The sequence below is a fragment of the Manacus candei genome, unplaced genomic scaffold (assembly GCF_025592945.1).
Source record: "Manacus candei isolate 608988 ecotype Guabito, Panama unplaced genomic scaffold, ASM2559294v1 h1tg000038l, whole genome shotgun sequence".
NCBI lineage: Eukaryota > Metazoa > Chordata > Aves > Passeriformes > Pipridae > Manacus > Manacus candei.
In genome coordinates this window covers 269,558-285,517 of record NW_026138086.1, presented here as the reverse complement: position 1 = coordinate 285,517, position 15,960 = coordinate 269,558, and the positions used below count along the sequence as shown (strand labels likewise).

Sequence of the window (15,960 nt, the reverse complement as noted above, 5' to 3'; positions counted from 1 at the left end):
GTTGGGGTTTAAATTGTGGTTTTGGTTGTGTCTGTGTGTCCTGCCTCGGACACCAAAGCCCAGATTTCTCTCTGGAAGGGACCCAAGGCAGAGCAGGGGGAATACATGGTTCTGGGACAGCTCAAATCTCCAGCTGGAGAAAGGAAGGGACCTGAGACAGGGCAGGGGGAACACATGGTCCCAGCACAGCCCAAATCTCCAGCTGGAGAAGGGAAGGCACCTGGAAGGGACCCGAGGCAGGGCAGGGAGAGCACACGGTCCCAGCACAGCCTGGATCTCCCCCCAGCCACTGCTCCTTGCTCCTCATCCCTCCTCTGCCCAGGAAAGAGCCCAGCCAAGCTCTCCCCAAGGCTTCAGCGGGGTGAAGATGCCCCTTGGTGCCAGCTGTGCCCCCGGCAGGGAGCCCAGAGCACCCCTGGCCCCAGCAGCAGCTCTCACACCCCCGGGCGATGCTCCGGAGCCGCCTCCTCCCTCACTTACACACACACACAGGTTTCTGAGCAGACCACTGGCTGCTCTTTTGGCAGGTAATGGTTCTCTGGCCCTTCAGCTCGAAGGCAGGCTGGCACTCGAAGGTCAGGCTGTCCCCGTGGCGGAAGGTGGAGCCCTCTCTGCGTCCGTAGGCCGGGATGCCGGGATCGCCACAGCTGCCCTGGTCGATCTCTGCAAGACAGAACACGGGGTCGGGCTGGGGAAGGGGCTGGGGCAGAGCCTGCTGGGCAGGGAGCTGCTCTCCAGAGGAGATGGAGCCCTGGCACCACCTCCTGACTGCTCCCTGAGCCTTGGAGTGATGGCTCTGGGGAGAAGGAGGGGAGGTTTAGGTTGGGGGTTGGGAAGAAATGCTTCCCTGGGGGGGAGGTTGCCCAGAAAAGCTGTGGCTGCCCCATCCCTGGAAGTGCCCAAGGCCAGGTTGGAGCAACCTGGGCTAGTGGAAGGTGTCCCAGCCCATGGCAGGGGTGGGATGGGATGGGATGGGCTTTAAGGTCCTTTCCAACCCAAACCAGGCTGTGATTCCATGATCACAGAATCATAGAATCCCAGAATCAGCTGGGTTGGAAGGGACCTCCGAGATCATCAAGTCCAACCCTTGATCCAACCCCGCTGTGGTTCCCAGCCCATGGCACTGATGCCACATCCAGTCTGTCCTTAAACACCTCCAGGGATGGAGAATCCACCCCCTCCCTGGGCAGCCCATTCCAATGGCTGAGCACCCTCTCTGGAAAGAAATTCTTCCTAATCTCCAACCTAACCCTCCCCTGGCACAGCTGAAGACCCAGCCCTCTTGTCTTGCTGATGGTTGCCTGGGAAAAGAGACCAACCCCCCCCTGGCTCCCCCCTCCTGTCAGGGAGTTGCAGAGAGTGAGGAGGTCTCCCCTGAGCCTCCTCTTCTCCAGGCTGAGCCCCCCCAGCTCCCTCAGCCTCTCCTCACAGCACTTGTGCTCGATGATGATCCCAGCTAAATGAAAAATACAGCAACCCCAAGTATTCCCTGCTCTTCTTCTGCTTCCAGGACACTGAAGCCAACAGACCTTGACCCCAGTTTGCTGGACTGTCACCTCTCCTCCCCTCCCTGCCCAGACCCAGCTAATCCCGTGGGCTTCGTGCCAGCCAAGAAACCCCAGACACAATTTCCCGTTATCTCCTTCCCTGTCCAATCCCATTTCCAAAGGGCCCCCCTGCCCTGGATCACTATTAGCTCCAACACTTCATTCCTTCCCAGCCTCCTCAGTGTTCCCACATTATTTATCTGCCTCCCACTCATCTCCCCCTGCCTGCAGGTTTTATCCCCATCATCTCCCATCAGCCTCGCTGTCTCTCCCTCCCCGGTTCCAATTCCTTGCGCCAAATTGGAAATCTCTTTTGATGACATTTTTTCCCTTGGCGGAGGGGAACGGGGGGATCTGAGATCTGCACGGCTCCATCTGATATTCCAATTTGCTTTGAATAACAACAAGCAGCTCATTGTTATTCTGACTCCAAGGCAACTCAGGATCCAGGTGTATTTTAGAGCATGAGCCACCAAGGCACGTCGGCTCCTGCTCTCTGCACCTTGAGCTGAAAAGTCACTGCCAGGTAATGAAGCATCCCCAAAAACAATTTAACATAAATTAATATTAAAGCTTCTCGTGGAAAGTAGGTTCCTCAGCGAAAAGCACTTTGTCAGGATTTATGTCTCTTCCTGCAGACTTTGAAAATCCCAGTGTTTTTAAGGTTTTTGCACTGGCACGGGAGGGGATGAAAAATAAACCAGCTGGGATGTTCCAGCAGGACTGAACTTTAAATTCCTGTGATGGAGAGAGATTCCAGCTACAACAACTCCAGCTACAGCTGCTGCATGGAAGAGGAGAGACACTGCTGCCCTGAAAGTGGAAAGGATCTTTCCTTCTTCCCTTCTGAACTTTTATGGGAGAGAAAAGAGATTTGATCCAATGTAAATATTGCTTTACCACAGGAGAGTTAGAATTGTGTATGTAATGCATTATAATATTTATTTGTGTAATAAGTGTAATATAATTCCCTTCTCCCCATATTGAGTCTTGTGTTGTGTCTGGACAAACCCCTCTCACACTGGGGTGAGTTGTGGGAGGGGGGGCTTGGACTGGGAAATTGGATTTTTGGAGGTCTCAAACCACCACAATTCCTCTCCAAAAAAAAAAAAAAAATGCAATGGCACCTACCAGGAAATGAAAATTCAGCTTTAAAACTCACGAAGCAGTAACGAGATCGAATGGGAATAAGGTGATTTTAAACATTCATCGTTGTGTCTGACAGAGATGCAGGAAACTGAGACTGCTGCGAGTCAAACGCCTCAAAAATCCACTTTTGTTATTCCTTCCCTTCCCACACCTTGGAGTCTTGAGGCAACCTGGGCTGGGGGAAGGTGCTCCTGCTGATGCCTTAAGATTCTTCTAGTTTTTTGGGTTTTCTTTTCTGATTTTTATAAGCTTTATAAGTAGCTAAGTAGCAAAAGTAGATTTTAGAAGCAGCAGCCCTTATTTCTTTCCCCTTTAGCACAGCAGTTTACACACTCCTCAACCCCTACCTACCCCATTCCATGCTCCCATATCCACCCCCTGAATTCCAGGAGAAAATGTTTAGAGTCTCTTGTCAAGGCAGGGCCTCTTCTATTTGAGGGCATCTAATCCTGGCCTGGACCACAAAAGGACAGCCAAGAACTGGGTGACCCTGCACCCTTCTGTGCTCTGAAGAAGATGAAGATGATGAAGAAAAGCCCCCCAGCCCCAATTCCAAGGGGGAGGGATGGAGGTGGACCAGGGGGTGGAAACACTTGGGATTGGACAAGCAATATTATAAATTGTAATCTCATGCCCAGGCACAAATTAAACCCATTTTCTGACCTGATTGAAAAAAAATCCCCCTGGTTCCTGCATTTCTTTTTTTTTCAGAGGTAGTAAAATCTGTGAAATATTTAGCAGGGTAAAATCTGTGAAATATTTAGAAGTTCCCAAAAAAAGAAAAGAAAAAAAGAGAGAAAAAAAAAAAGAAAAAAAAAAAAGGGAGTGATTTGGAAATATCAAAACATGTTACTTCAATGAGGTTGAACCATTTCTCCTGATGAATGTTTAAAGCAAAAATCACTTCCACATTAGAATAATAAAAGTCAAAACTAAACAAGAACATCCAAATCAAATGTTTTGACATTATTGAAACGAAACAAGTCGACATGAATCTTTCAAAACTTCTCCATCAAATATTATTCATACAGACAAAATTTTGACAAAACAGCATTTTTTTTTTTTCTCCCCAGCAAATGTTTCAGCAGGAATTCTGCAGCAGCTCTTTATGCTGTTTGTCTCCTGGTGGTGGGTGGGGTAACTGGGGGCCCTTGTGCAGAGGAGGGAACCAGGGACTGAGGAGAGCAAAACCCTCCCTGCTCCTCCACCACAAACCCTGCAGGCACCTGAAAGCCAGGCCACTCTTTTTCCTGGAGTTCTGTGGGAGTTTTCTGCTCCTGCCTGACTCAGCTGTGGAGGAAAAGGAGGCAGTTTGAGCTGCAAGGAAGCAAAACTCTTCCAGTTTCTGGAAGGAACGGCCACGGGATGAAGGATTTGGGAGCTCTTTGGGGGCCAGGCCTGAGGAAATCACACAAATGTCACCCCCAGCCAGAACAGAGCCAAGAAAACACTTCAAACTTGGAGTTTTGTACTTGGAATAATTCAGTTTAAACTCATTGGAGTTAATGGTGCCAGGGAGGAACTGGAAGGAACCAGGCCCAGGGTGTTCTTATGGGCTCGTTCTTTGGGATTCCAAGGGAAAGGAGGGATTTGATCTAATGGAAATAGATTGCTTTACCATAGGAGAGACAGTTAGAATTGTTGTTTATAATGTATTATCATATTTGTTGGGTCAGTAATAAATTTGGATATAATTTCCCCCTGCTAGTAGAGGTGTTTTGCCTGAAAACCCTCTCACGCTGAGACAAACTGGGGGGGGGCTTGAAAATTGGAATAACTTGGTTTAAACTCATTGGAGTTAATGGTGTCAGGGAGCACTATAATGTATTATAATATTTATTGGGTCAGTAATAAATTTGGATATAATTTCCCCCTGCTAGTAGAGGTGTTTTGCCTGAAAACCCTCTCACACTGAGACAAATTGGGGGGGGGCTTGAAAATTGGAATAACTTGGTTTAAACTCATTGGAGTTAATGGTGTCAGGGAGCATTGTAATGTATTATAATATTTATTGGGTCAGTAATAAATTTGGATATAATTTCTCTGTGCTGGTAGAGGTGTTTTGTCTGAAAACTCTCTCGCTGAAACAAATTGTGGGGGGCTTGAAAATTGGATTTTTTTGGGGGTCTCAAACCACAACAGGGACAAAAAAAGGGACCATCCAGCTCCAAGCAGAAGGACCACCCAGCTCTGAAACCACCTTGGAGGGGAAGGTGTCCCTGCCCATGGAAGGGGTTTGGAATGAGAGGAGCCTGAACGTCCCTTCCAACCCAAACCACTGTATGAACGAGGAAAAAAGGGGTCTAGAGAGGAAACCCAATGAGGAGGGGACAAACTGAAAAGGATCTTTTTGCCACATCTACCAGCAGCACTGCAGAGCAACTGCAGCAGCTGAATCCAGCTGGCTCCCAGAGCCCCCTGGCCTCCCATCAAATCGCTGCCAGGAGGCTCAGACCAGACTGAAATCCAAGTTCCCCGACCCTGAGAGCAGCTCAGAGCAGAACATCATCAGCTAAAAAGCCTCCCTGGTGTTGGCTCAGCACTATTTCAGCTTTAGGACACGAGTCAATACGTTTAATGGCAAAGACAGAAATCCTTCACCCCCCCCAGCCACAAGAGTGAGGCTCAGGTGATGCTGAACCAAAAAAAGTCTCAACACAAGACTGTATTTAGGCCTAAAATGAATGTAAAAAAGGGCTGCACAAAGCAGCAGCTCCTCTGAGCAGGTTGGGGCTGCAGCAATTTGATTAAAGCCAGGAAGTTGAGGAGAGGAAATCTCCAAACTCCAGCCCTGCAGAGCTCCTAAGCCTCTTAGCACCAGGGGCTGAACTCCAGCGTGGAGCTGAGCAAGCCAGAGCCAAACACTTACTCAGCATTTCCACACAATAAATATTGTTTAATCATCCCCTGGTGGTTCAGGAGCACAGACTTTACTCAGCTCTACCCAAACTAACCCAATTCCAACAGAAACCCAAATTACATTAGCGTGTGTGTGTCTATAATTCCAGCTTTCATTTTAAATTCTTCCTTCATATTAAAAACCATAAACTACAAAATATATCACAGCATTAAAATTTGGGTTTCTCCTGTTGTGTTTTTTTTTTTAGTTTTAACATTTCTGTTGAACTCATCCCATCTTCATGTGCAGATCTGGAAAACCCCAATCCACATCCCTGGTGTTCTCCACACTCTTCCTGCTGCAAATGGGCTTTCTCTTATTCACCAGTGAAGAAAAAGGACCTGACTGGTTCCCTCCTTTCCTCAGAACCCATCAGTAAAAACCTGATGGCACAGGAACTGGATGCTGAATACAATATTTATTTATCCATTTCCCTATTTTCTTTTTTTTCTTTTTTTCTTCCCTCTTCAGCACATTTTTCCAACAGGTCCTTGGAGCTGTGCATGGATAAACCTCCTGGGTGTGAGTGTTCCAGCACAGCAACAGGCTCTGGGATCACATTCCCCTTCCAATGAACACTGAAACTTCCACCTTTGAGGATGGATGGTTATTTAAACACACCCTCCAAGCAATCCCTGCCCTTCTCCCAGGCAGATTTTTGGGTCCTGACTTTACACAGCTCCATCAGCTGTAATTTTCTGCTCACAAACAGGGGGAAGTGGGGCCATAAAACTGATCTTGAAACTTGTTAAGAAGTTGGACATAGCTTCACAATGTATTTGGCAATTGGCAGTTGCCTCTCCCTCAGGTGCCTCTTCCTTTGGAACTCGAAGCTCTTGCAAGAACTGTGAGAGTTTGGCACTGGGAGCTCCCCAGGAGTCCAGGACACGACTGGTGATGGACTGGGGAGGTCACAGGGAGTGAGAGCAGCTCGGCCTGGCCATAGATCAAGGTACCAACAACATCAAACAAGGTAGAGGAGGGAAAACTCGGGCTCCTTGTGGCCCCAAAGTTCACCCAAGATGAACAACAGGGGGAGAAATCCCTCCATCACGGGCTCTGCAACACCAGATTTATCAGGAGACACAGGGAATGTGTCACAGTGCCCTCGGGGTGAGATCAGCAAAGCAGGCAGGTCTGGGAGCAGGGATCACTCCCAGCAGAGCTGCAGTGCCCCCTCCAAGGGCAGCTCTGGGGGCAGCAGCTCTGCCAGGCTGCCAAAAACCAGCTGCACACCAAGGTGGGCAGGATGAGAGCCCGGAGCCACCAGGCTGGGCAGTCCCAGCTGCTGGCACCGAAATGGCACCGTGGAGATGCTCCCTGGACAATCAGGATTTGCCTTTTCCTTCTCTCAATTCCCTCGTTTATGTTCCTCCAGGACTCTTCCTGCTGACCTGGGCCCTGCCATCCTGTAAATATTCCAGCATCACCCTCATTCCCCCTGAGGTCCTGCCCAGCCTCCCTGGACTTGCTGGCACTGGGGCCAGCTCAGTTTTCTGGTGGCTCAGGTCCCTCAGGCCCCTAATTCTGTTCCCTCACATCCACCAGCACCACCCTGGGCCCCAAACACAAGGTGACAATTCCCTGAAACACGGCAAATCCAAGAGAAACCCTTGGAAAAATGAATGAGGGCCCTGGGAAGAGCCAGGCTGAAATGTTCCCGGAGCTGACAGAGACACTTTTCCATCCCACTTTCTCACACCTGTGACAAACAGCAAACACACAAGTTCATGCCAGAGCCCAGCAGTCACATCCTGATGCATTCCTTTGAAAAAATCCCTGTATTAACTTTCCTTTCATTTGTAACACTCCAGACTACCCGAGTGTAAAGCAGTTGACACCCCTGATCCACTGGAACCACTGATTACTCCATCTCCTCATTTCCTCCCCCAGACACAATCTGTCACCATCAGCTGAGCCTCACCAGCTCCTTTCCAACAAAGCAGATGAAATGGCAACCAGACAGTCCCCACCCAGCCAGCCCTGATGGAAAAGAACCCAGCAAAGCTGTTCTTAGAGCAGCAAAGCTTCGCTCTTAAGGGGGAAAAAAAAAATCTACAGAGTTTCAATATATAAATAGAGAAGCTTCTTCCTCCTTTTTCTGCACTCATCCCAGCCCTGATCCTTTCAACCCAGAGGGATTCTGAGAGAGGGGCTGGCTCACCTTCATAGGTTGCTTTGAAGCCCAGCAGGTTGCTGACACTGTCTGTCTGGAAGAGGAGCCACATCTGGTGGTGGGTGCTGACGATGAGGTCGGGGACGGTGGTGCCCGTCAGGCTGCAAAGGGAAAGCAGCACAAATCAGCCTGTTTGCCTCCCAGAGCCAACAGAACAAAGGGCAGAGATGCCTCTGTAGGACCACAAAACAGCCAAACCAATGAAGAATCACCCCAAACCAGGACACTGCCCAAAAACCTGCTGCATTTTCCAGACTGTCTGGAAAACGCTTCCTTGTCTGTTCTGCATTCTACCTGCACTGGGAGGCTTTTACCACAGCTTGAGGGCCTGCAGATTATCATCATCACCACCATAATAATTACAATTTGGTGCCATTATTGCAATATATTATCCAGCAACAAAAGGAATCATTTTCTTTCTCGCCCAAGCGAAACCACGAGCAAACAAATAAAATTCCCAGAACCCAAAAACCGGTGAGTGAAGCCCCTGAACTGCCTTGACAGTGTTTTCTAGCATTAGGAAAAATTGGCTTCCCCACACGTTCTCTGCAAAGCTTCCACCCTGAGAGAAAAGTTTCTAAGAGGTTCTAGGAAAAAAAAAAAAAAAGACAAAAAAACCCCACAAAACAAAAAAACTGAAACAACAACAAAATAATAATAATAAAAATAAAAACAAACAAAAAACCCAACAAAAATAATAAAACAAAACCGAAACCAAAACAACAACAAAACCCAAACCAAACAAAAAAAGCCCTAAAAAAACAAACGAACAAAACCAATCAAAACAAACAAACAAACAAAAAAAACCACCTGGAAGCCAAGGCAGGAGCCTCGAATGTGCTGAGCACCCTGTGAGCCCTGGAGAAGTGCTGCTAATCCCAGGGATCAGGAGGTTTCCTTCCCTCCAGGATCCTCCCAGGGGAGCTGAGGGGATTTAGGGAGATGTCACCAATCCATCCCTGTTTATGTGGCTCGTTCAGCCCCGGGATTAATCCCCTCGTTGTGGTTCAACAGAGCTTTAGAGCTTTATCCCCCACCCCCAGGAGCACCTTCCAGGGCTCCAGCTCCCTTCCCTTCCCTGCACACACGGGAGCAGTGTGTGGGAAGGATCATTATTCCAGCAGCAGGATTGTTGTGTTGCCTGTCTCAGTGGCAGTGTTTAATGTTGTTATTGCACTATTTCTGCTCAGGTATTATCTGGGATGAATTTAGAAATTAAAGTGCAGCTCCTGCAAGGGGAGAGAGGAGGGTTTGGGTTTTTTTTTTATTCTGTAGTGCAGGGGCTGGGTGGGCCAGGGTGGGGAGGCCCTGGCACAGGTTGCCCAGAGAAGCTGGCACTGGGTGAGCTTTAAGATCCCTTCCCACCCAAACCAGCCTGGGATGCTGTGGCTGCTCCAAGGGTTGAGCTGCTTCCTCAGCTTCCAGGACATTCCCAGCAGCTCCCTGGGAGTGGAAGGTTCTCTCCAGTTCAGGTATCTGAGGTGAGCAGGACCTGCCTGGCCAGGCACAGAACTCTCCTCCCCATCCCAGAGCCCCTCCCCAGCCCCACCAGGGTCAGACCTGCCCCCAGCCCCTGCTCCAGAGGGGGCTTTTCCCTGGAATCACAACCACCTCTCTCAAGCCCATCAGAGCCCTCCCAGCTCTGCCCCCACCTTTTGCACCTGCACCAGGAATTTTACTGATCCCAGGGCGCTGGGAAATGAGGAACTGATCTTGTTTTAATGCCTGTTTTGCACCCCAAGAGTTTGCTGCAGAGTGCAGGGGTGTTATTGTTGATTCTCCAGGTACTGAAGCAGCAGAGAGGCAGGAAGGAGGAGCACAGCAAGAGAAAAACCTTCAGGAAAAAAAGGGGGCTTCAAAGCTTCCCTCATTCTTTGCTATTCCACTTTAACAAGCCCAGTGATTGATTTGGGTGCTTGTTACTTTAGGGAATAAAATCCTCTCTGCAAGTCAGAAAAGCTCAGCCTAACAATCTGTTCTGTTCCCTGAGCTGCATTTTACAGGGGTGAGGGAGAGGCTGGAGACAAATGGTCCTTCCTGGCTCCGTTTTGGGATGGTGGCTGTGCTGTGCAAGCTGATTCCAGAGGGTCCCTTCATCTGAAAGGCAGCAGGAGCTGAGCTCCTCTCCCAACAGCCAAGAAGAAGGAAGAGCAGCAAGAAAATTGGATCTCCTGTCTCTGACAGGATCAGGTTTCTGTGTTTTGATTCCTCAAAAAACCCCACAGCTCGTGCCCAGTGGATCTACCTGGATCCAGGTGACAGTGGGAGAAGTGCACACCAGTTACAGCTGGAATATTTCTGTGCTCTTCACACCTCTCTCATATTTAATTACCTTTCAACTTATCCTTGCAGATGATAAATAAATAAAGAAAGAAAGAAACTTCCCTGTTAGGATCAGCATCAGGAATTTGCTTGAAAGTTCTCCTGCACTGGGTAAAGATTCCAGACATTGCACCTTTCCCAGTCCCAGCTATTCCACATTTGCATTAGCCAGGGGTTGGGGGGCTAATGCAGAGTGAGAAAAACATGGAATGACGACAACCAAACCCAGGAAAATCTTCCTTGGGCTTCAGGCAAGGCCAAAGGGGAGGAAGGAGGAATCATTTCAGCAGGTTCTTACAAACTGCTCCCCTGGCAGTGATTTGCACATTTTGACCAGCCAGCTGTGAAATGTTCTGGAACACTTCAGTTACAAACACTCGGGCAATAGTCAGCCTGCCCATTCCTGGAGCTCCTGACCAAAGGCTCATGGGCTGGGAAGAAACTTGGAAGAAAAGGAACCTCAGGGAAAACAAAGGTTTGGGCAAGACAAGGAAACAGGAATGTGAGTGGAGATGGGGTGGGAGGCTGATCTGTGTGGGAAAAACAAGAGAAGAGGAAGAATGAAAAAAAACCCCACAATATAACACCCTCCCAACAGTTGGCAAGAGCACAACAGCTTGGCTGGAGGAGTTTTGGAGAGGCCTGGAAGGAAAGCAGGACCATTTCTGTGTCTCCAACGCTGAAGAAACCCCCCCAGAACATCACATGTGCAGCCCAAAGGATGCAAATTGAGGGGGACAAATCCCAGACTTGAGGGGGCATCATTTACCCCAATGCACCCTAGGGTGTCTCACCCAGAGGTAATGGATTTACACCTTGCACAGGTAACCAGGATGGCACAGAAGGAGAGCCCAGGAGAGAGAGAGAGAGAGAGAGAGAGAGAGAGAAAACAGCCCTTGGACCCTGCCTGAGCTGCAGATCCTCTCATATCCCAGCTTTTATCCTCTTCCCTCAGCTCCCTGGACACCCTCAGCCCCTCCCTGAGGGCTCCCCAAAGGCAGCTCAGGAGAAATGAGGTGCAGAGGGAAGAACACACCAGAACAGCCCCCAAAAACAACAAGCAGCACATAATTCCCCCTCCCCAGGGACAGGGAGCAGGGGGGGCTCCCCCATCCCAACCCCTCAGGCAAAGCCCAGGGCTGGCTTTCCCTCCCCCAGGGGCCTCAGGAAATGCTACTTACACATAAAGCACAGTTTTCTGGTCTCCCACTTGGCCTCCATCCCCCACTGTCAGGGTGTCATATCCCCTCTCCAGCTCGAACTCCTCGAAGGTGAGTTTGATGACCTGGCAAAGAGGCAGCAGGTTAACAGGGACCCCCCACCCCGGAGCCACAGCCAGCCCCTGCCCTGCCTGGCCATCTGCTGGGCTCTGCAGCTTCCAGGAGCATCCAGAACATCTCCAGGACATCCCCAAAGGTGACTGTCCTGGCTCTTCCCAGCCCTGGAGCTCCTCCCTGCAGGCAGACTGAGCTCCTCCCGAAACCACCCCTGGGATTTCTCTGCCTTATCCATCCATTTCCCACATGACTTTATTGATAAAAATGTGTGTGCTGGGACTCCAGCAGGCTCCTTTTCTCTTTCACCAGGTTCCTCTGCCCTTTCCTTGCCAGCCCTGAAATCCTGTCTGTGCAGGTGCAAGTGGAGAGTCTTTCTTTTGCTTTGAGTTCCTCCCAAAATTCTCCTGGTTTCTGGTCAGACCAAGAGAGGATTTATATGAATTACCACTGGGAAATGGTCTCAGGCTGTCTGCAAACACAATCATCATCATCACATCTGTCCACAGCTCTTTGTGTCCTGTGTTTTCCCTCCTGTTCCACCCAAATTTCCACCCCCACTCCACTTTTCCAGCCCCCACGGAGCACAAACCCCATGGACACCAAGAGGTTTGGGTCCCAAAACCTTTCAGCTGCTTTGGAAACCTCCTGTTTTCAAATACAACATGATTTAGGGGACAAAGGTCCTTAATCCAGGCTGAACAAACAGAAAAGGAAGAGAACTTCATTTCCAGAAGTGTTTTCCAGAACAATCAATGGAGCTTTGGGTTCCTGGAGCTCTTTCAGTGACCTGAGCCAGGAAAGCACTTGGATCATCAGACCTTTGTGCAGGTGCCTGTAAACACACTGCATTTCCTCGCTTTTAACAGATTAAATCACCAAACCTGAGTCCAGGCCCCCTTGGGCTATTTTAGACAAGACAGAATTATCAAAAGGAATTCAGCAGGAGGAGCCACGTTGGTGCCAAGGCCCACAGGCACCTGATGCCACCCCAGGGCATCTCAGGGCCCATCTTAGGGCCAGGACCAAAGGCACAGGGAAACCAAAATCCTGCTCTCTCTCATTTCTTACCTATTAAAAAAGCAGCACCTCCTACAAACCCTTGAGCACATAAGAGTCCCAAAGTTCAAACCAAAAGCACAAAAATAATGGTGTTTCTACAGCTGAGGCTGCGCTGTCCTGTGCCACCCCCTCCTACACATAAACACAATATTTCTCAAAAGCCCAGAAATGAGGGATTTGAGCCACGACCTCCTGAAAAATCAGAGTTTTCCCCCAAGCCCTGGGATGGTGAAACAGGAGCTCTCGTGTGAGATCCTTCAGACAACTGTGGAACCATTAACTGGAGTGGCAGCACCCAAATATTAACCTGTGCAGGTCGGTATTAAAGCCTGTAATGATGGAATAATGTAATTAATACAAAGCTGTAACGCTGCACACATCGTTAGTTCAATCACCCACTCAAGTGAGCTGCATTCTGAGGAGCCTGACCCTAATTAAACAACTAATTACATTCTAGCACACTCAAGACTGTAACCTCGTGGCACAGGAACTGGATGCTGAATACAATATTTATTTATCCATTTCCCCATTTTCTTTTTTTTTTCTTTTTTTTTTCTTTTTTTTTTTTTTTTGGCTCCGAAAGCTGAAAATTATTTAATGATTCATTAAACCAACGAGAGCCCTCCCAGCACACACAAACACACGGGGGTGACACAAAAAGCTCCGTTTTTAAGCTGCTGAAGTGACAGGAAGCAATTAGCAAAGCCAAGAAAATCGGGCTGGAATGTGACACCTGATCCTAAAGCTTTGTGGCACAAAGTGATTTGAAGTGCAGTCACATTCAGAGGGGAAAAAAACCCAATAATTCCCTCCATGAAACACCTCTTGCAGTTACATTGAAATGCTTTACAAGCACGTTACTCATCTCCCCCTTCTCCCCAGGCTCCAGCATTTCTCTTAATTTGGGATGAATCCTCCCCTGGAGGGGCCCATCTCCCTCCAGCACAAAAAACCTTGGACAGAGCTTCATTTATTTGGTTCATGAGAGCCCAGGTGAGAACAACCCCGGGAGAAACATCAACCAGGAACATCCATTATGGCAAAAAAAAAAAGGTCCAGAAATCGTTTTTATGCAAATCCCCCAATTATCATATTCATTTCTCAGCTCCCTGGTGATTTATTTTTCCCACTGTGGTGGAAATTCATTCCCATGGCACCAAGGACCAGCAAAAAAAAAATCCCAATAGCCTGAAAACATCCCCCAAAATGGGTTTGATGTCACCCTCTGGCTGGGGAATAATTGCAGGTTGTCAGTGAGGAGCTCTCTGCCCTCAGAGCTGCTGGGGGAGGATTCTGAGCAAAACTTGGAGGGGATTATGGGGCTCAGGGAATCTGGCTGAGGGTTCTTTTCCAAATATAGACCAGAGGACTTGCAAATGAGCTCCAAATTCAGCTCCCCTGGTTTTCCAGGCTCAGGTTAAAAGCTCCTTGTAACAGGACCTGATCCAAGGACCACTGGAGTCAATAAAAGGATTACACTGAATTCAGCAGGATCCTGCTCAGCCACACGAGGCTTCTCATATTCCAAGTATTTTACAGGCATTTCAGTGAATTCAGCCCCAATCCCTCCCTTATCCACACTGGGAAATGGGGGATCCACACTGGAATTATCCTTTTGGCCTTCCCAAACCCCTTCCTTCTCACCCCTCCCTGCTGCAGAGGCACAGAGAGGTTTTTCCCCACCTGCAAATTCCACTTCCAGGATGAAAAAAAAAAAAAAAAAACCACCAGAAAATTTTATAAACTTATAAATTTATAAACCTTTCTAAAACTGCTATTATTAATTAACTAGTTATCACTTTGCAGAAAAGGGAGTCTCTTCACACAGCTCATAAAAGCTGTTGGTTTAACCAATCCAGCCATATTTCACTGTTAAAATCTATGATGTGCAGCCCAGGGAGCACAAACTGCAGTCCTGCTGCTGTTAAATCTCTGCTCTGGGTGGAGAAGTACCAAAATGAATGGATTTTCCCAATTTCCTCCCCCTCTGTGAAAGGATCAGGACCTGCAGATTCTGTTTCCTAATTAACAGTTCATTATTACCCAGGGTTAAAAGCTGAAGAAGAAACCAAATGTGGGAAGGGGAGCTTTCCCTGAGGAGAAATTCCATTGAGAAAGGAGACAATCTAAGCCCAGGAAGCTTAGAGGAGAAGCTCATCCCACCACAGTGCTGATGGAAAAGCTGGAAAACTTTGGGCCCAAGACTGGCACAACAGCAAAGGAACAGAGCTGAGGGTTAGACTTGAATATTCAACACAAAACAACCCACTGAAGGGTCAGTGAAACACTGGACATGGCCCATGGGTGGATTTTGATGATGATTTCCACCTCCTCCTTCATAGTCTGTGACAGGAATCCCAGCTGGAAGTGTATCCCACATCCACATCCAGCTCCCCACGACTTCTTCCCAAACCCAGAGGTCTGGTTTATGCACACAAGAACTGGATGTTGCTGATTTTTGAAGTCAAACACACAGAAAAAATGACATATAAAGTAAAACACACATTCCCCAGCCCAAGCTGGTGGGTATTCCATAACCTGGGAATGGATACCCAGGAGCCATGGGGTGGAAGCACAGCTGACACCTGAGCAGGAAGAGCTGCTGTGGCCTGTCCTCCACTGCACATCCCCCCCCCGGGGCTCATTAACCACCAAATCACTGCTAATGAGCCAGCACTGAAGAACATCCTGATTCCAAGCTCCCCTTTCCCAGAATCCGGGTCATTCCTGCACTCCTGGGCAGCCAAACCACGGCTGGGTAATGCCAGCCTGGGCTCCAACCTCCCTGGCAGCTGGAAGGGGGGGTTGTTCCTCACAAAAACCAGGATCCACCAGGGATCTGGGCTTGTTAAAGGCTTGAGCTGAGAGGGAACTCAACAGGTTCTTCAGCCACGAGCTCGGGGGGAGGTGACAGCAGGGCACTGCCAGCAATTCCCAACAATTCCCAGGAAAAAAGACAAGGTCCTGGGGTGGCAAAATGTCTGGGAAATGCCCTGCTTGGCTCAGCAGCAGGTCCAAGGCATCCCTGAGGGAATAACCCCGGGAGCTCAGAGCTCTGGGCTGCAGGATTCCCTCCTTTGGGATGCTCAGAGCCCTGGGCTGCAGGATTCCCTCCTTTGGGAATAACCAGGGATGCTCAGAGCCCTGGGCTGCAGGATTCCTTCCTTTGGGAATAACCCTGGGAGCTCAGAGCCCTGGGCTGCAGGATTCCCTCCTTTGGGAATAACCAGGGATGCTCAGAGCCCTGGGCTGCAGGATTCCCTCCTTTGGGATGCTCAGAGCCCTGGGCTGCAGGATTCCCTCCTTTGGGATGCTCAGAGCCCTGGGCTGCAGGATTCCCTCCTTTGGGATGCTCAGAGCCCTGGGCTGCAGGATTCCCTCTGGAGCCAACAAGGGTGGTGCTGGTGGGAACCCAGGGACTGAGAGGAATGAGACCTGTCACCTCCTGAGAGCAAATACAGGGAATAACAGGGAATAACACCTCGGGAAGTGTGTTTTGAGCCACACAGCAAAGTCATTTTCGTTCTTGTG

General features: G+C 49.1%; 1 protein-coding gene across 1 annotated transcript in view; it reads right to left on the bottom strand.

The window, feature by feature from the left end:
* Window positions 1–15,960, bottom strand: part of CSMD2 (CUB and Sushi multiple domains 2) — a 245,256-nt gene that overhangs the window by 112,859 nt on the left and 116,437 nt on the right. Inside the window, exons 12-14 of the mRNA XM_051794414.1 lie at window positions 11,275–11,378; window positions 7,760–7,872; window positions 481–663 (exon numbers count right to left, since the gene is read on the bottom strand). Coding sequence (XP_051650374.1) covers window positions 481–663; window positions 7,760–7,872; window positions 11,275–11,378 — 400 coding nt within the window. The remainder of the gene's footprint in view (window positions 1–480; window positions 664–7,759; window positions 7,873–11,274; window positions 11,379–15,960) is intronic.